General features: G+C 37.0%; 1 protein-coding gene across 6 annotated transcripts; it reads left to right on the top strand.

The window, feature by feature from the left end:
- The first annotated feature begins 21 nt into the window (after positions 1-21).
- LOC116231753 (uncharacterized) lies at positions 22-17,767 on the top strand. Of its 6 annotated transcripts, XM_090145272.1 has the most exons (15): positions 41-180; positions 581-742; positions 946-1,022; positions 2,267-2,374; positions 6,920-6,995; positions 9,357-9,541; positions 10,169-10,300; positions 11,094-11,217; positions 12,005-12,065; positions 12,150-12,196; positions 12,644-12,719; positions 13,651-13,752; positions 14,376-15,284; positions 16,153-16,263; positions 17,431-17,767. In XM_090145272.1, exons 7-15 carry the CDS (start codon positions 10,229-10,231, stop codon positions 17,741-17,743), a joined length of 1,815 nt encoding a protein of 604 aa, XP_090001398.1. In that variant the 5' UTR covers positions 41-180; positions 581-742; positions 946-1,022; positions 2,267-2,374; positions 6,920-6,995; positions 9,357-9,541; positions 10,169-10,228; the 3' UTR covers positions 17,744-17,767. The 6 variants fall into 6 exon arrangements, with proteins under 6 accessions (XP_031453577.2, XP_090001398.1, XP_090001397.1 ...); XM_090145271.1 differs by lacking the exon at positions 9,357-9,541; XM_031597718.2 differs by lacking the exons at positions 2,267-2,374; positions 9,357-9,541.
- The last annotated feature ends 1,377 nt before the right edge of the window (positions 17,768-19,144 follow it).

The following is a 19,144-nucleotide window of genomic DNA, read 5'->3' as shown; positions in this document are numbered from 1 at the left end:
GGGTCGCGGCCGCCGCGCACGCGCGCTCGGCGCCCGCCGGCCCGGCCGCGAGGAGCAGGCGCAATGCCCCCTCCCGGCAAGCTGGCCGGCCGCCGCGCATGCGCAGTCGAGACCCTTTCGGGAACGTTCTGTGCCGCCTGTGTCGCTCCAGCCTTCCTCTGCAAGGGAAATCCTGTCAGGGTACGGGCCGCCCGCAGCCCCGCTCCTCCCCGCCCCGGCGCCCGGGCCTTCCCCTGTTACCGCATCCTGCTGCAGCCCTCGCCCTGCTCCTCACGGCCCGGCCCCCCGCCAACAGCCCGGCCCCCAGCCGTCGGGCCGCGACCTCCCCTTTGCCCCCGTGTCTTTTGTTAATCCGTCCTCTCGGCTCGGCGGCTTCCCGCCGAGCGCCCCGAGCCGGCCCAGCCTTAGGCGTCCTGTGTGCAGCGGCGGCCATGGGCCCTCCGCCGCAGGGGGAGCTGCGCGCCCCGCTGGGCTCGGCGGCCGCCGGCGGTGCCCGGGCCGCCGCGGGGTCGGCCCCGCCGAGGTTGGCGCGGGGCGGGTGGTCGTCCCGCTCGCTGAGGGCCGGCCTCGCCTCTTGCAGATGCTCGGAACTTCTAGTTGAGACGAGTTCTGGCTGTGGGAGCACGGGGCCTGAGCGGACTGCTTTGGGTCTGCCTGGAAGATCTTCACCTTGCAGCGCTGCTGCGAGTTAGAAACCTGCCGCCTCTCCTCTCTGGTTCTTTTGGTCTCCTGGAGAGGAGAGGTGAGTTGTTGTCTTTCCCTCTGGTACAGTTGCGGTGGAGAACATAGAGTAGCTGGCAAGCAGCAGAACTTTTTCAGGATGGCTTCCAGCCGCGGCTGACTGCTTCATTTACTTGATCTTGAGTCAGCCCTGTGAAAATGCCCATTGATGGAGAAAGAGATAGGCACCGTGTTAACTGCGCGGTTCTCTCTCCTTTGCTGCAGTGCGCACTTTCACCGCTGTCTCCTGCTCTGCCTGCTCCTGCTTTCAGCATGGTAAAGAAGAACACTATCCCCGAGGGGTAAGTATCCCTCACACTAAGTGAGAGGCAGGAGCGGGCACAGCCCTGCCCATAGAGAAGGGGCACTCGCTGCCCCAGGTGCTTTCTTGCCACAAGCGTCTTCGCCATGTACTGCCAGGTAAGGTAGGTATCTTCTCCAAGACAGGAACAACACAGCCCGTCATCCCCCAGGTGAGTATGATGCTCCAGCCTGTCTGTGAACATTCTCCTTCATCGGCCAAATGCAGTCCCTTCTTCCTAGCTTACTCACACCCAGATGCATACTTACCTGAGGAAATGGGAGAGTAGCCCATCCTGACTGCTCAGAGTAAGCGAAGGGCAGATAAGATGAGAGCAGCTGGATGCATGCACATGATCAAAGAACGCACGGGTCCAGAAACACATTATCCTCTGTTTTTTGTTTTTACAATAGGATGACAAAAAATATTCTATCGGTGAAGAGAAAAAAAAAAAAAAAGCAACACAAAATAATGTATTCTACTTGCTTTCTGATGGCTTCAGTGGGAGTAGGCACCACTGAATATTCTCATTTAGAACAAATGTCCTACTATTGAGCTCTTAAAAAAGTTGAAGGAAGTCCAAGTTTAAAAGCTTAACCTATGTTTTACTGCTGATATTGGAACAAATTTTGTGGTAGGAGGGTGTGCTGAGACATACAGGCATGTTGTAACAGGACAATGACTTGGAATTAATACGATATTTTGGGAAAGGTGGACATTATCTAGAGGAACTTCATTGAGAACATTCTTAGGAGGAACAATGACATACAAAATTGTTTTCTTGCAAAACATGCTGGCCTAAAGCAATGAATAGAAACAAACAATAAGCAAACTTTTAGAAGTAGCTTCTAGAAACTGATTATTTTAATAGCAGACAAACTCAGAGATTAGAATAAAATTTAAGAAGATACTATGTATACATTTATTTGTTTGAAAGTTTCTGTGAAAATTCAGTTAGAACTTTAACACAAAAAGTTACCCTTTTTCCACAAAAAGTGGGTTAGGTTTGCAAGCATTAATAAAGGGAGCCTGTGAGAATAACTCCTGCTTGGTTTTTTTATACTTAAAAATTATTACTAAAATGTTGTGAATGTATCAGTTACTCATTTTTCCCTTCTTTTCCCGTGGCATTTGAGCTTGAGGTGCTTCTAGGTTACGTGCATTTCTTTAGTAAACATGGAAGAAACAGTGGACTGTGCTTCTGGCCTTTCTGATTAGAAACTAACACCTGTGTATCTTTCACAGAGAGGAGAACATCTGCTGTAGAGTAATTGCTTGTAAAGATAGTGTTACCGTCTGACAAAGCTCACGATACTGAAGTGTTCCCAGCTTGTTGGAAGAAGTAAGATTGAGGTACACTGCAACATGAAGATCAGTTCAGACAGTATTTAACTATGGAAGTAAAATCTCCATTGTATCACAGTATTTTAATAACTGTGAACACTAACTTTTTTTGTTTTGTAACGATAGTGCATGAGAAGCCTGGTAGTAGAAAAGTGACAGCCAGCATTTTTTCAGGTTGTCTTTGTTACTGCCTCCATTTTTTATGCAGTTCTTAACAGTTATAATCCCCTTTGCTAATTAAAGCAGTATGATAAATTTGAAGGCTCAGTTAGGCTTTAGCTAGATAGTACAAATAAAAAAAAAATAGTGTATTTTTAAAAGTTGGTCACCTAATTACTGTCACTTTACAACACTATGTCTGCAGCATAACTAAAGTTGCCTGTATGTAAGGGTTGTATTACAGCACTGTGCAACCTTGCTAGAATCAGAACTGTGAGTGTGCCCAGCACCTGAAGAAGTATTAATAGCTGATGTTGCTACTGGGTCTGCAATACATGTCTCATTTCTTGTTCTTGCATACCTGTTGCTTTCCCTTAGCTCTGAATGCTTGATGTTGCACTTTTTGCACAGCCTTTGCTCCAGCAAAGAGGAGAGGAAGTAGCCCGGAAGTACAATTTTCCTAACCGTATTCCTTCATAGCAAAAATCATTTCTCCCTTTTCCCAGTAAAGTCTTGGAGGAAAACTAAGATGTGCAGTATCCATTGCAGCCTCAAGCCTATAAAATAGTGCTGTAGAGGTGATTTTGTAACAAAATGAGATTTAATATAAGGGAGGAACTCAAGTGTCCTGCACTGCTGCACTTTCCCCTATGGTCTGAAATGGTCCTTTGGTAGTTGTATATTACAGTGTTTTATCAGGAGTCAGCCAGTAGAATGTGTTTAAGCTATCTAATGAGCTTTCACAAAGTGCTGTGATGGTTTTACAGGGTTACACATGTGGTGCATCAGCATCCCAAGTCCTACTGTGGGTATAATTTCATCAATTCAGGTTCTGCTTTGAATAGCATCTGCCAAAATATAACCTTATTTTATGTTTCCCTTAGAGTCTAGAAAAAGTAATAATCCAAGCAGTGAGTATTTTCATTATAAAGACAAAATTGAGTGATTTTTACCTATGCATTGTGAACGTACTTTTAACAGGCTGCATGAAGTTTGTATTAAGAAAGCAAATCAATCTGTTACTGCACATCTAAGATTTTTAGACAAAAAATAAGACAGTAAAACAACGCTTTTCATTTAAACAAAAATGGATAAGCGTAATAATATATCTTAATGTAAGCTAGATAAAAAGCCACTTATAGTTGAGCTAACTACAGTCTGTAGTAGCAATAATAATTTTACTTATTTAATTGGAAGCCATGAAGGAGTCACGGAGATTTCAGAGGGAAGGGGGAATTATGTTTAATTAGAGTTTAACACTTTTCAACTGAGATGTGATTCTATTATTTGGAATGGCTGGTAAAATTCTGCCTGTGTTCTGAGACTGTTGATTGTTGGGAAGTGACAAAGACAAAAAGTGATAGAGGAGTGGAAAAGGTAAAGAATTAAGCAATTCATTAATTTTTGTTTTGTTACATTTCAGATCTTACTCTGCATGTATTCCATGTATTGTTTACTTATTTGAAAACTTATAGAAATAAAGCCGTAATTAAAAACTTGTGTGTGTGCAATGTGTCACTTTGTATTTGAGTGCTACTCTCTCTTCAGTACTTTTCTATTCAAACAAATAAATTTGGGGTTGTGGTTTTGTATGGAGACCAGAAAAAAATCACCATGTTGGGTTGATAAAAGCCTCTCAGATATTTTGATGGAAACTTAAAGCAGAATTTGATTTGCAGTTCTTTGACACATGCGAGGTTCCGAAGGGAGTTTGACCTGGCTGCTCGTTTTATGAAAAGTCCAGAAATAGCATATATTGTCTGGTAATAGTTTGCCTTAGAGTATGATGACTACCTGCCTGTATTTTGACAGCTGTTGTGTTTCATACAGAAGTCCTCATTTTCTTCCTGGTCTGTCTTTATTTGATTATTGTTTGGGTTATTAAGCTGCAATGATTTACTGAATTTACAATTCCATCTTAGACTCACATCACAATGTCTTTCTAATGTGACTGTTCTATGGCCAGAGCTGTCCCCACTGTAGTGCAAATACCTGAATGTTTCTGATGCCTAGTGTCTGTCTCAGGGAGATACCACTGGCTCTTTGAGGAAACTATCTTCTCAGCTACTTTATATCGAGCTCAATGTTTTTCACTCAAACTTTTTAATCATTGCTACAGGAATGCTAATGGTGTTTGAGTCTCGTAAATAGGATTTTTAAGATTTTTTCTTTTTTTTTAGCATTTCTTGCTGATTTCTAGTTGCTTGGAATTTACATTGATTATGGTAGATTTCCACTCATACAGTTTTCCAAGAGAAAGCTGGTTAAAGGCAACTTGAGTTTCTAACCTATGGCATCCAGCTGTCTCCCTGCATGAGCTGATTGGTCTTCTGTGGTTGGGATACTTTACTTCTGCCTTCTTTCAAAACGTTTCTAAATGTGTATGTGCAATTATGGCCTTGGGCTGCCTGATGAATGAATCCCACTGTTGTAAAGCGTGTTGTATGTTTTATTGGTATTCATACTAATTTCTGTATTCCCAGAAGCAGCACATTTTCTGATTCTGCCTGCAAGTTTGAGAGAAAAATTTTTAATTTCCTGAGTTATTAAAAATAGCCAGAGGCTGGAGTTGGTGTTAAGCTTGATTTTCTCATTAATTTTAACAGTAGGTCAGATCAAATGTACATCTAATAATGGTTCACAGCATTTAGCTTCTTTTTAAGATGATCATAGAATCACAGTGGTTTATGATGTGAACAAGGTAAAATTAAACTATGCACAGGGTTGATTAAACTTCTCTTTAGTACAATTAATTTTTTTAACTGACCACATCTTGCAGTCTGGATACATATGCTGTGCGTTTTGTTAGGTTGGGTAGTACTTTCTGTATGCTTATACTGCTTGTGATCTTAATAAATTCCTATTGAATTTATCTATCTTAAACGAAGAGGCATGTTGCGTGGAATGTGTCCTCTAGTCATGAATGTATTCTTATACTGGTGTCTCTGAAATGTGCTACATGAAGAATTTCTTCAGCACTCTGTAACATTAGCGAATACCATTTCTTTGTGGATTTGGAATTACTAAGAATTTGATTGTTGTAACACAAATCCTCATGTTACTAAAGTGATTTTTGCTTAATTTTTCTACTATCATATATTCTTTCTGGTTTTGAGAGTACCAAAAGAGCAGTGAAAAATATTGCCCTGAAAAAGAAGTATACTATAAAGTGAATGTATTTGCAAAATCTAAAAGTTTTATACTTCTTAGTGAGAATAAAGTTAGCATTTCATTGTCATCTAAATAATTTAAATGAGGCTGTAACAACTTTCTAAGAGTTTTTGATGCAGCCAAGTCAAAAATTGATTCAGCCATTGAAAAATTTCTGGTGACTATAATGTAAGAAGTGGGGGTTTTTTGAATGTTGTTCTTCTACTTTACTTTATGTTGGTGCTCCTTGTTTGTAAGTGCTTCCCTAATGTTCTGAGGGAACAGAGTTTTCTGGAAGCTGAAAAAGAAAGGAAGGAAGAAGACTCTTTTGGAATGTACTGTCAGTACATTCATGTACCGCAAAACGACTTTGTGTAACAGCTGCAGATTTGGGGACATAATTCTAATGTATGATATCAGCAGTCACGCACATGATCTGTAAAAAATATTTTCTTTATCATAGTGCTTTATGGAGAATAAATATTCATTTTATTATGACTCCTGGATTTTAGGCTTGCAAACAATAGGAGTGTGTTTGTGTAAGTTGTGTCATGTGCTAAATAAGCTTCCTCCCCCATCAGTCCTGTGGCAACACTGTTGATATTCTCCTATCATCTTTTAGGCAGCTCCCTGCTTCATTTATCCCAGAAGAATGCTAAGCTATTAATTGTGTTCAAATGTGTAATATCATAACAAAATGAATTTTAATGACTTTTAAAAAGTCATGAACTTTTAAAGAGATGTTAGTGTTGGTGAGACAGGCAGGTTACTAATGGAAGATGATTTTTTAGAAAGCTGATTTTACATACATACAAGGATCTAATTGGACATCTTTTTCAAACTTTTGTGCATATCTATTGCAACTGCTTGCTTATGTGACCAAGAAATTTAGGAACTATTGATTGTGCTTTTTGGAAGTCTTAATGCTCTATGCTAGTATGTGCCCATCGTAGGCAGAAAAAGGTAACTGTTGTGTCTTTATGCTTGAAGTTTTAAATAACTATTACATTAAATCTGTGCTAAATATGACATCAGAGTTGCCTGATATTTGTAAGATATTTCATATGATTTGAAGTAACTTATTAAAATTTTAAAGAAAAGGGCTTTTTATGTGCTTCGTTTTACGAAAGTTTGAATCCAAGGAGTACATACGTTGTTTTAGAAGTTCTACTTAGAGCTACTTGTGTCTTTTGTTGACATCTGTTGTTTAAAAATATTTTAAAATAAATATTTATTTCATTACAGATGGAGGAGTTTGACACCAGTTGGGCAGCCTATACCAGGAACTAGATTTATTGCGTTCAAAGTACCTTTAAAAGGGGTATGTATAAACAGTAACTACACGTTGTCTTTACTAAATACAGTACAAAAGTAATGAAAAATAGCATTAATATTCACACAAACGTCAGGAAAGATTTATGAAAAAATATTTTGTTTAAATAATCAATTCAGTCTCCTACCAGTGGCTTTATTTACATAATGGTCTATTTTTTTTTTCCACTCTTTTGATGTATTTAGTGTTACTCTTTTTATCTTCTATAAATCAGACAATCTCTAACCAATCAGTGAAGTCATTTGATCACTAATTTAGTGGCCTAAATTCAACATCTTATTTAGCATCCTTTCATGACTGTTAGAAGAAAAGTCTCATTATTACCATGGGAGGTGTTTGCGATATGAATAACAGTCTAGGCAGTGTAAGCCTAAATACCATTTTTCAAAGATGAAGCACTTATTAAAATACACTTACTGATGCAGTACTTTTAAAATTAGAGATTTAGATTACTGGTAAGCTTCAGTGATATGGAGAAACACAGTATTCATAGATTTATTCTATTTTTGTGTTAGTAACTTCATTAGATCCTTAATAACATGGCATAGAGCCTTAGTGCATTAAATACACTAAGTTAGATCTCTAAATTTTTTTGTGACAGAACAAAATATGGAGAATTCAGTTCTTTGGTGGGTTGAGGTACATGGTTGCAAATTTGCCTTTCTGTATAAATTAACACAAATGCTGTATAAATTAATTCATACAAGTTCTTACTTCAGATACACAGGAAAGAAAAGTTTCTAAGCTCTTAATATTCAGTGGCTATACATAACCATAGCAGTTAAAAGTAAGTATTCTGTCTAAACTGTTGTCTACTGATTACACTCTAGTATTCATGCAGTTAAAAACATTTTTTTTTCTTCTGGCATATTAGTGCCCATTACATTTTCAGTCACCATTCAGTTCACCTCTGTTAGCAAAGACTGAAGTGGAATGCTTTCAGGGTTTACTTCCTTAGCTGCTTTCCTGGCGTGAGTATGATGGTTTGGTTGCTTTGACACCAAAGGTCTTAGTTGGTCATATTTACTCTGCATGATTGTAAAGAATAGTATAGGTATAGTAGCCATGTGCCTTTCTACCAAGACTGCCAGTGGGTAGAGCTGCTTATCAGTAGAAATCAGATACAGTAGATTTGTAATTAGCTTCTCTATTCTTGGGATGGGAGAGATTTTTTGCATCATCAGTTCCTGTAATTCCACTTGATCCAGCACCAATTTTTTTCATAAACACACTGTTCTGGGCAGGATTTTTGTACTCCATATATTTCTAGTTTCCCAGCTGTAGTGGAAATGCGGAGTCACAGCCTGAAGCAGTGGCACCTGGTGGCAAGGCAGGGCCAACCCAGAGGAGCTCAGGTGCATGCAGTGTACCTGAGTGACTGGAAGGGGTGGAGCCTGGATCCACCCCTTGCCAGAACTCATTTAAGGGTTGGCAGTGGAGGTGAAGGCATCTCTTGCCAGAGATCCCTGCCTGCCTAGGAGCTTTTTTCTTTCATTTCTGCATCTGTGGCTGCTGTATTTGGGCTTGTTCCCATTCGCTGTAGCCAAAGACTTTGCCACCCTGCCATTATTATCCCATTATAGCATTACACTGTCACTCTAGATTTCTAGAGGAAGGTACTTTGTTGTTAGTTTAGCCTTCCCATGTAGTTCTCTGTTAGCCTGGAAGGAGCTCCACCAGAGGTCATAAAAAGGGCAGGTAAACTGAACAGGATTTCTTTGAGTACTTCAGAAAATCTCAAATAGCTTTTCATAACACAGTTAACTGTTCACACAGTGAAGCAAAATGTTTACAGATGTCTTACTTCTGTAGGATGTATTTTCACTTGATTTTAAGTGTGAGTTCACATAGCAAAAAAAGAAATTCTTACAAGTTCTGCCACAGACTTCTGCAGGTTAGTAGTTGTCACCTCAAAGTTCGTGAATTCAGTTTCAGATTTTATTAAAAAACAGTTCTGAGTAGTTGAGAGATAATTGTGACTAGTCTTTGTTAGGTTTGGTCATAGACAACCTCCACTGTTTTTCAGCAGTACACCAATATTTGAAATACTCAAGAGTGAATACTTCTATGCACTTTCAGCCCTACTGTTTCAGTGCAAGCTTTCTAATCATATACCAGCTTTGATAGATAGGAATGTCCTGCTGTTCATTCTTAAATTAGAATGCCTCTCTCTGTTTCCAGACTTAACTCAAAGTGCTTGCTAGCATCTTAGATTAGAATCTGTACAGTCAAAAGATGGAATAGTTAGTTAACTTATAGCATCTGTGGTTCTGAGAGATGTGTGGTCTGTGGCTGCCTTCCTTTCTATTAGTTCTGAGTCCAGTCTACTTGAATTTCTTATTAACAAAGGAACTGAGAGGTGGTTGAGGCTGCTGCATCTGTTTTGCCACTGTTTATTGGTGGTGACAGAGCCAAAAGGCTCTCACAGTGGACAGCGCACTATTCAGAGAAAATCCAGATTTGTGCACGAGGCATTTTCATACCTAGAGCGGAGAACACATTTCAGAAACCACAGCTACAATTTTCACTACGGGGTGAGTAAACAATTTTTGCGCTGTGTCTGTCAAATGAAATGAATTATTCATTATCCACCAACATGCCACTGTATTTTAGTCTTATTTAACATTTCCCAGTGCTACATGACATGCAGGTACTTTCTGACAAGAGTTGAACCAGAGATTAAAAATGCTTGCCTAACATTTGTGGGGGGAGAGTTAAAGCCTTGAGAGTTAGTGAACTCTGGCATCACAACTTCTGATGTTTTATGTGAAGTACGCTGTTAATGTTGTTCTACTGTGCAGGACAAAAGAAGTTTTGGGGGAGGGATTGCAGTGTTTTGAGTTTCCTTGTTTAGTTTGTTACTTAATCAGTATGTATATAAAATTATATGCTGCATTTTGCAAGGTTTTTTGTCTATTAAATTAGTGCTTTTTTGTTTATGTTGTGTAAGTGAAAGTTCCTCCATGTTTTCATGCCTTTTCATTGGAACAGGAACAAATTTTTACCTTGTTTTTCATCTGTATAAAACATGGATATGCTTTTGATACTGTAAACGTTCCATTTTGAAAACTGCTCTTTTCCTGTTGAAATAAGCTGAATATAACAAATGTCGTCTTATTGGAACTCAAAAAGCAAATGATCCTTTTCCATTGTTATTGTAGGCAATTAACCAGAGGCTTACCCCAACCCAGAAATTTACACCAAAAGATTTAATTGCTGCAATGAAAGCCCTAAATGTGGAGCTCGGATTAATTATCGATTTAACATATACCACGCGATACTATGAAGTTAAGGTACTGTAAGAGTAACAGCAAATTTTGTAATAGTTACTGCTATCATTGTTTTTGCATTTTGCGGTATTTTTGCATTTACTCGCCTTGAATTGGAATAGACAAGTTGAGCCATCTAGACTTACTTTGTCTCTAATAGAAACAAAATGCTTTGTGACAGGAAGAAGCTCCTCCTACCTGCTAGTTACATCTGTGACTCATTTGTGCTATGGTAGCTCAGAATAATGGATGAAGACTTCAGTGCTAGGCACTGTAGGAAAGAGATTGGAGGCATTTTCAGTGGAATCCACTGAGAAAAGGATACATCTTAAAATTGCTTCCTTCATGACAGATTTGTTACTAGTTGACCAGCTCATAGAATTTTAATTGCCTCCTATTGAAAAGGAGAATAAGTACCAGTGTTATAACTGAATGTTGATCTTCAAATGTACATTGGCTTGATACACTAAGGGGACAGATGTGTGAATATGATTGTGGTTCAGCAGGGTAAACGTTTCTAATAATTGTTAAATGTGTTAGAATGGAATTAAAATAATTTGCTCTTTTTAATTAATTCATGTGCCATCTTATTTTTAGGGATAAGTAAATGTAAAGACCTCATCTGAGAGAAGAGTTTCTGTACAACAGAAATGTAAATATTGGTTTCTGAGAATGTCTCTTTGTAAAGTCATGTCATGATTGTTTTCAGTTTCTGTGCAGCACTGCTGTTTTGCATCTGATATTTTAAATACTGCTTAGGGTTTTCATTAATGCAAGATTTCAGTAATTTTTACCATGTTTTTCTTCTTGTTTCTAGGATTTACCTAAAAGTGTGCAGTATAAGAAACTTTATACGGTTGGACTCGAAGTTCCTGATAATGCTACTATTCTACAATTCAAAAAATGGGTCAGAAAATTCCTATGGGAAAATGCAAGAAATGGTAAATATCAGCATCTTATGCTGCAAAAGATTAAAAAAATAATAATAATAATACTTTGGCACTAGCTGCATCATTTATTAATAGATCCCTTAAGGCATTTGGGACTCCAGATGTCTTAAAGCACTCCACAGCACTTTCCAATTTATTATTATGTGGTGGTAAATGTAATATACATTATCTCTTGTATTTATAACATACTTTTCTCAATAGTAACAATTCACTTCTTAAAAGCATTATACCTCTATCTGTCATGTGGCAAAGCAACTCCAAGTGAGAAAAACTTGCTTATGAATTTCTGGTAATTTACAGACCACTGCGGAGCAATACACTTTTTGCTATAATTGCAAGTATTTTTGTACTCTTTGATCCCAGTGTAGTTAGGCTTCTTTATTTTCTCCTTTTTGTAAGTTTTAAAAGAATTTGTACATTAACTTATTTAGTGTTACATTTGCTAGTTGATCAAGGTTGCTTTCAAAACCGTATTTTTTTCTTTCCTATTACTGCAGTTCTGACTGAAGGCTGGCAGTTTTCTCTGATATCATTCCTTTTCTGTTCTGTAGAGTTAATCTCAGTCTTCATGGGTTTGGAAGTAGTGAGTTAACTGCTGCTAGAGATCTGGCATGAAGAAGATTGTCTGGATGTGTTTGTTATTTTACAAGCATGACAGTATCATTCTGTAAATAACAATAATGATTTACTGAAAAGTACAGCATTTTTTTGTCTTAAGCTAATTTCAGGTAATTTCATTTTCTGAACTACTAAAGCCTGTGCTTGTCTTTTTTGACAGAAAAACTCATTGGTGTCCACTGTACTAATGGAATTAATAGAACTGGCTACCTTATATGTAGGTAAGGGTTGGAAAAAAAAATCAGTATTTACAAAAAATACAGTAGCTTTATATTAGTCTATAATCCCTTTGGATTTTTCTTCAGGTACCTTATAGACGTTGAAGGCTGGGATCCAGAGGCAGCAATCCAAGGTATGTTACAAGCTTTGAACTCAGACAAATGTTGCGTTGTAATTCACGTTTAACTATAATTGTATTCACAAATGCTATAGTTCTGCTGTAGTGTGTTGTTCTGCTGTTGCATGTTGTTATCTTGTGTGGTAGTCTCCATAGAAGATTTTCTGCTGGTTTTTCTTTCAAATGAGGTTTGAGCGTTAACAAACGGAATGACAAGAAGTCTCAGCTATTTAATTCTTTTTTCTTTGGCTTTTGCTCTGAAGAATTTTTCAGTTATAGGTTGCTACCATTACTAGTTTCAGTTTTTAAGAAAATAAAATTGCTTCAAAAATCACAGCTTGCCGCGGCATTTGTATTAATGCTATTTCTTTAGTATCTCATGGTGAATAGAAAGCTGCTATCTCATGTTTTTGTGACCCAGTTTATGCACGTGTCATTAGACTCGTTCTTCTTTTTCTTTAGCTTTTGGTGATGCTAGAGGTCATTGCATGGATGGTCTTGTATATCTCACAGATCTCAGGACACAACCAATGAGAAGGTAAGCAAAAGCTTTTAGTTGCATGCTTAAGATTTTCCAGAATGTATTTTTAAAACTTCAGTTACGTTTGTAAGTCAAAATTGTCCCTCTTAAACATTTAGTAAACAGCTACATAAATTTTGCAAGACTTCTGATATGAATAACATAAAGTACCCTTGTTTATACTTTGAATTTATATGGCTTTGATGTATACTACTGGGCATTGGTGCACTTGTATCATACTATCCCAACTTTATTGAATCTGTATTCTCATAAATTGAGAAGAGCTACTGCTATGATTTCATTATAAGCTCTGTGCTCTGCCTGCTGTTGATGGTGATTTAAAAACAAACAAACAAAAAAATCCAAAAAACACAACAAAAACCAGTCCTAGTGGAGAAAGTAAGGCGGGAGATTGTTCCCAAAGCTCCTGCTTTTAGTCTTTATGTTCCTGATGCATATGGAATCTTTTGTCTCTATCATATTCACACCCCAGAGTACCTAAGAATAATTAACATTTACATCTTAGTAAGTTATTTGTACCAACTACAACTTGTAGCATCACACTGATTTTAAAATAATATCTGACAGATTTTGCTCATTTTAGTTTAGTGCCCTTTGTTCTTGTTTTACTGTGTTAATTGCTTTAGAGACTGAGTGTGATTAAGTTAGTTAGTTTGTGCTGAATTTTTTGAAGTATGGTGCTCATCTCACGTATTTTTGATGTTGTTTCAAATGTATGAAGTTTAAGCTTTCTCTACAGCCCTTCCTCACCTAGATATACAAGATTAAAATTTGCTATGAAAACCTTGAATGTCTGTAAGTTTAACTTAATATTTTTAAGAAAATCAGTAATTCTCAACTGAAGAATCTTTGTGATTCTTTTTTCCTCTCTCAGTATGTTTGGGGGAAAAAAAAGGAAGCTTATGAGAGATGTTTTTATTCTTCGCAGTAACCTTGGAATGGATGTATGGGATTCAGATGAAGATATCGTTCCACCACCAAATGCAACAGAAGGACCTGTGGAACAATTCCCAAATGAAGATTTTCAGGGGTAATAAGTTGGAACCTGGAATGAAAAGCCAAAAATCCCATAGTGCAAAAGATGACTTTTCCTTAGTGTGAGCTGCTTTTATAGTAGCAATCCACTACAATGTTACAAGAGGATCAGCTGATTTTAACAATTAGATGTGGTGTTTTGAAACACTAAAAGCACTGAAATATTCTAATTTAGAAGAGATTTTGTTTTAATGTAGCCTACTCATGCAAAGTATATTTACAGAATTAGAAAAAGTAATGAGAAGATAAAGGGAAGACAGGGAATATATGCTATTAGGAATTGGTGAGCAGTTCTTTTGGGGAAAATGTTAGAGTTCTACTATGCCTGCTGGTTTTTATTATTCTACAGCAGTCTGCATTTTATTTTTAATTAATCCCATATCACTGGTTTTGCCTGATGGAATTATAGTTGAATGTTTGTCAGCTTCTAATGTGGCATTGTTTGAAAGTTTTATAATTTTGCTTAGAGTTTAGATTCTTAGTAACTTTGATACATCTATATTTTACTTGCAATGTGTTTCATATCAATTCTTGGATTTAAAAAAAAAAAGCTTACTTTCATTAATAACTTGTACTTACAAGTACAGATGTTCTATTTAAGAAAAAAATTCTTTACAGGTCTGGGAAAAGATTAAGAGTTTATGATGACAACTCTCATAATAATTTGCAAGGACAAACACAACTGAGAGATTTTGATTTCGTTAATAAGGGACCTGGACGAAGACGAAGACCATTTCATGACCATCAGACTCAGGATGATTTGAGAGCACCAATGCAGATGAGAAATTGGGACTACAATAGGGGACCAGGACAGAGGCAAAGACCATTTCCTGATCACCAGTTTTACGATGATTACCAAGAAGACATACAGCTGAAAGACTTCAGTAACAAGGGACCTGGGCAACAGCTGAGACCTTTTTATGGACGCCAGTTTCGTGGTGATTTACAGACAGAGAGACAATCAAGGAACTTTGAATTTAACAGAGGCCGTGAGCAAAGGCAGAGATCTTTTCCTGACTGTCCATCCCACAATGATTCACAGGAAGATATGAAGTCAAAGGATTTTGATTTTGGTAGCAGGGGCCGCGGCCAGAGGCAAAGGCTGTTCCACAATCACCCATCTCATGATCAATTTCAGACTCCAGTGCAGTCAAAAGAGTTAGATTGTGTCAAAAAAGGTCCTGGCCAAAGACTGAGACCATTCCATGACTATCAGTCACAGCCCCGGATGCAACTGGAAGATTTTGAATTTGTTAATAGGGGTCGTGGGCAGAGATCGAGACCTTTCCACGATCACCAGCCTCACAGTGACTTACAGACAAAGATGCCACTCAAAGATTATGATAATAAAGGCCCTGGGCAAAGGCGCAGACCTTTTCGTGACCATCAGCCTTATGATGACTTACAGGAGCAGCCTCAGTTAAAAGACTTTGATTACGTTAATAAAGGACAAGGACAAAAAAGGTCAAGACTTTTCCATGATCATCCTGTCCAAGACGACCTGCCACGTGAATGGTGTTCAGACAGGTACAATTGAAAGTACTGCAGATGCAGTTTGAAATAATTTTAGTTGATACTTTTCAAAAGCCTCCAGTAGTTTGTATTGCTCTTTATCTATGATTATTTTGATTATCCTCTAACAGTAAGAGCAGAACTAGCAGCACTTCTAAATTAAGTTTTAAACTCTTTTTAAAATACGTTTATTTGAAACAGTCATCTGTTTAAAATTACACATGAATGATCAGTTAGTTAACAATCAACTTTTTATTTTGAAATGTATTTGACCTAAGTTTCAGTGTTGTATATTTGAAAGCACCTTACCTAAACTAAAAGATTGTGCTTTTTTAAAGCTCGTGTTTTACCTTTGTTAGATTCAGCTTGAAACAAAACTTTGTTAAATTTAAACAGCACTCCTCAAGACAAAAGATGTAAAATTTTATTTGTTCCCATCTAAACTGAGATAACAGTAATGTTCCAAGGAAGTTTGATTCTCTTATTTCATGAATTAATCATTTGTAGAAATCCCTTTGCTTCTGAACTTGCATTGTATTCTCCCAAAAGCATATATCACTTAGTAAATTGGATTTAGTAGTTAAGTTTCTTGCAAATATTTCAAAATATTTATTTGATCTTTCAGAACATAGTTCAGATAATTGCTGGGCTAGTGAAGCTTGATTTAATCTTTTTCATTGTACAGGTGAAACCAGGCACTGTATCATCACCATGAGGCATACCGTTTTGATGCATTAAACCAATACGATTAAGATATTTCTAATAAAACTTCATTTGAGGAAATGTTAATTGTTATTAAGTTATTTGAAGTAATTTTGTGATGCTTTTCAAAAGCCTACAGTAGTTTGTACTCTTAACATATGATTATTTTGATTATCTTCAGAAGCCAACCTTTTTCTTCCCATGAAAATGTATCAGAACCTCAGTTCTCCTCATCTCCTTCACTTCACAGAGATTATGGATCTGATAACGATAACTTCAACAGAAGCTTTAGGTAAATACGAGGTTTTATGTTGTTTCCTGATTTATACTGTTACTCTTACAGTATCCAACTAAAAAAATACAAATTAACTGTGTTGTAAAAATTTGTTAATTTTTTTTGCTTAAACCATTGAATCTGAACACTGAGCAAATAATGTGACTAAACTGCAAGTCCATCTATATCAGGCTTTATATAGGTTATAGTAGTTATGAAATTGTTTGAGAGTTCCTCACTTAAGTCAGGATGACAAGGAGAGTTTAAGCTAACTTATTATAAAATATAAAAAAAACTGTATTCAAAATACAAAAAAAAACCCTATGTTCAGTAAGCAAGAAATTGAACTACTGATATTATGTTTAACTCTTAGCTGATGTCTAACAATGAGCTGATGAGAAAGTATAAAGAAAAGTGAGGCAGACTCTTTTTCATGGTGTGTAGTGATAGGATAAGGGGCAACAGACTCTTGTTACACCATCAAAAATTCTGTAACTTATATGGAGAAAGGCTATTTTTTTGGGGATACAGAAATGCATTGCCTATAACAGCTGTGGAATCACCATCCTTTGAAATACCTTGAGCTCAGCTGGACATGGCCTCTGTGCAACCTTATATGATAAGAAAGAATTTGAGCAGAGGACTAGACTAGATGTTACTAGAGATCTCTTCCAATAATATTCATCTATGGTTTAGTGAAGGTAAAGATTTATAATCAGAAAGATTGTTCTCAATCAGCCTTATACACCATTTATTTTACAAAGTACTGTACTAGAGAGTGAAGAGAATCCATAAAAAAGCAAGTATATATGATATTTTGTAGATTCTTCTGTTGCAGAAGAATACAAAAATATTTTGCAATATAAATACAAAGTATAATGTTGCTTGAGACTATGTAACAGACAGCTACTGTTAAGTATTCTTCACAAAATGAAAACATGAATTCAGGAACAAAAATGGACCCTAAGTAAAGAAACCTTCAGAAAATAGGCAATTTTAATTAGAAACAGCAGTTGAAACACAAAGCATTTTCTAGTTCATTTATCTACTAAATTAAAAAAATATATTTCTAACATCTAAGATTTCAATTAGAGAGGATAAAAACAAAAGTAGAAATCTGAATTCTTGTTCTTTTAGGGCTAGGCAATTTTAATTTCAATGATTTCATGTTTACTCTTCCCACAGTAATCGAGCAAGCTGTCCTGAAGACAATAGGAGAGTGCATCCTTCAGATGAATTTAGCAGAGGAAAAAACAGATTTGCACCATATTCTTCATGTACAATGCATCCATCCTCATCTGTACATCAGGAAGATAATTCATTAGACTATGAAATAAAAACTTTTGAAGGTGAAACTACCAGAGAAATGGAACAAGGCAAAAGATTACCAGTTGTAACAGTTGATTACAACTATGGTCTGCCATTAGATTATGGACCTGAAGAGGAGGAGAGAACACCTTATGATTTACCTCCAAGAGACCATTACAGCTGGAACTGAATAAAAAAAGGCACTGTTTCCTAAGCTTAAGCTTGCATCAATCAGTTTTACTTTGTATGTTGGCCAGGGTTCTTTAGTTGGTTTTGGTTTTTTTACATGTTAGGGAAAAGCAAACTGCAGTAGTAGAGAACTGATCTCTACTGTAAGATTAGTTTCTACTTCCATATTTATTAGGGTGTTTGTTAAGTGTAGTTGGAGACAAGGTCTTGGTATACGTGGAATGAAAGTAGTCATTCCTCTTAGCGAAATTGAAGCCATGTACTCTAAACTATACAACTTTCTGAGTGATTCTAATTGTCTTTTGTTTTACATTTATTTAAAATGTATGTAATAGTAGGATGCTAAAGTCATAATAAAATAATGCACTATCAGGTAAACTACCATTAAGGTAATAGAAAAAAGTACTATGAAATGAATGAAATAAATTTATGTCAAGTTCATCTTTTAATAATAGCAGCTTGTTATTATTGCTAACAATCTCTGCAGCATTGCAGTTTAATTCCAGTCTTTCTGTACCAACAGAACTGACCTAGGTGTGTGATTTTTTTTTTCCCAGATGGCTGAGAACTTGGAGGTGACTGGAGTTTTAACAGTGCAAATGTCAAACTTGTTTTTCAGCAACCAGAATATTCTATGCTGTGTTTTTTTTTCCTAATTCCCTCAATTAAAATGCTTCAGAATAGCTCAATGCAAATGAATTTCACAATTTTCTTAGTAATGCATCCAAATGAGGCAGCTCACATTTATTAGCAGATTGCCTTTCTCAGAAGATTGCTTCTACGTATGTCCTTATAATTCCATGTTTGTCAGTCAAATGTGTCTCATTCTTCAGTTCTGTTTTCTACTGACTTCCTTTTACAGCACAGCAAGGTAATCAGAATGGAAGACTTAACTTGTTCAGGTAAGTTGCTTTTTAGAGTGGTGTATTGCAACAATCTCTTCTGAATTGTCACTTCACCTGGGCCTCAGGATAGTAGTGAAACAAAAGTAACAAAAATGATGCCAGCAGGTGTACAGCTGCAGCTGAAGTCCTACAGTTAAGAAACTGCTTTAGAGCAATATAGCTGTAAAGCAAAGCAAGAGAATATAAGTCTACTCTAGAACACTGCAGAAAGAGTGTGTTCATGGCAAGAACTCCATAGACCTTTTTTCCCTTTTGACTAGCAGCATAAAACAAACTTCTGAATTCAAGGGTCTATGACTACTATGTAAGGACTAGATTTAGGAAGACTGGAACATCTGGCAACTCTTCTGATTTTTAACACATGCAAAAAGTTCTAAACAAAGGATTCTGTGCATATAAATTCAAAGTGCAAATATTTCATTGCCTGTGCAACTGGTAGAGCAACTTTGGCTTTGTTCATTATACGAAGTAAATCATTCCCTCATTTTTACAGCAGC

Source organism: Phasianus colchicus, chromosome 8 (assembly GCF_987193195.1).
Source record: "Phasianus colchicus chromosome 8, bPhaCol1.hap1.1, whole genome shotgun sequence".
Classification (NCBI taxonomy): domain Eukaryota; kingdom Metazoa; phylum Chordata; class Aves; order Galliformes; family Phasianidae; genus Phasianus; species Phasianus colchicus.
The sequence above is the reverse complement of the archived record's forward strand: the minus strand, read 5'-3'. Positions and strand labels throughout refer to the sequence as shown.

Excerpts from the sequence above, each read along its gene's own strand:
- LOC116231753 (XM_031597717.2), top strand. The coding sequence starts at position 64 with ATGCCCCCTCCCGGCAAGCTGGCCGGCCGCCGCGCATGCGCAGTCGAG. Across the intron at positions 6,996-10,168 it reads TCAAAGTACCTTTAAAAGGG|GCAATTAACCAGAGGCTTAC; the intron begins GTATGTATAAAC and ends TTGTTATTGTAG. Across the intron at positions 12,066-12,149 it reads ACTGGCTACCTTATATGTAG|GTACCTTATAGACGTTGAAG; the intron begins GTAAGGGTTGGA and ends ATTTTTCTTCAG.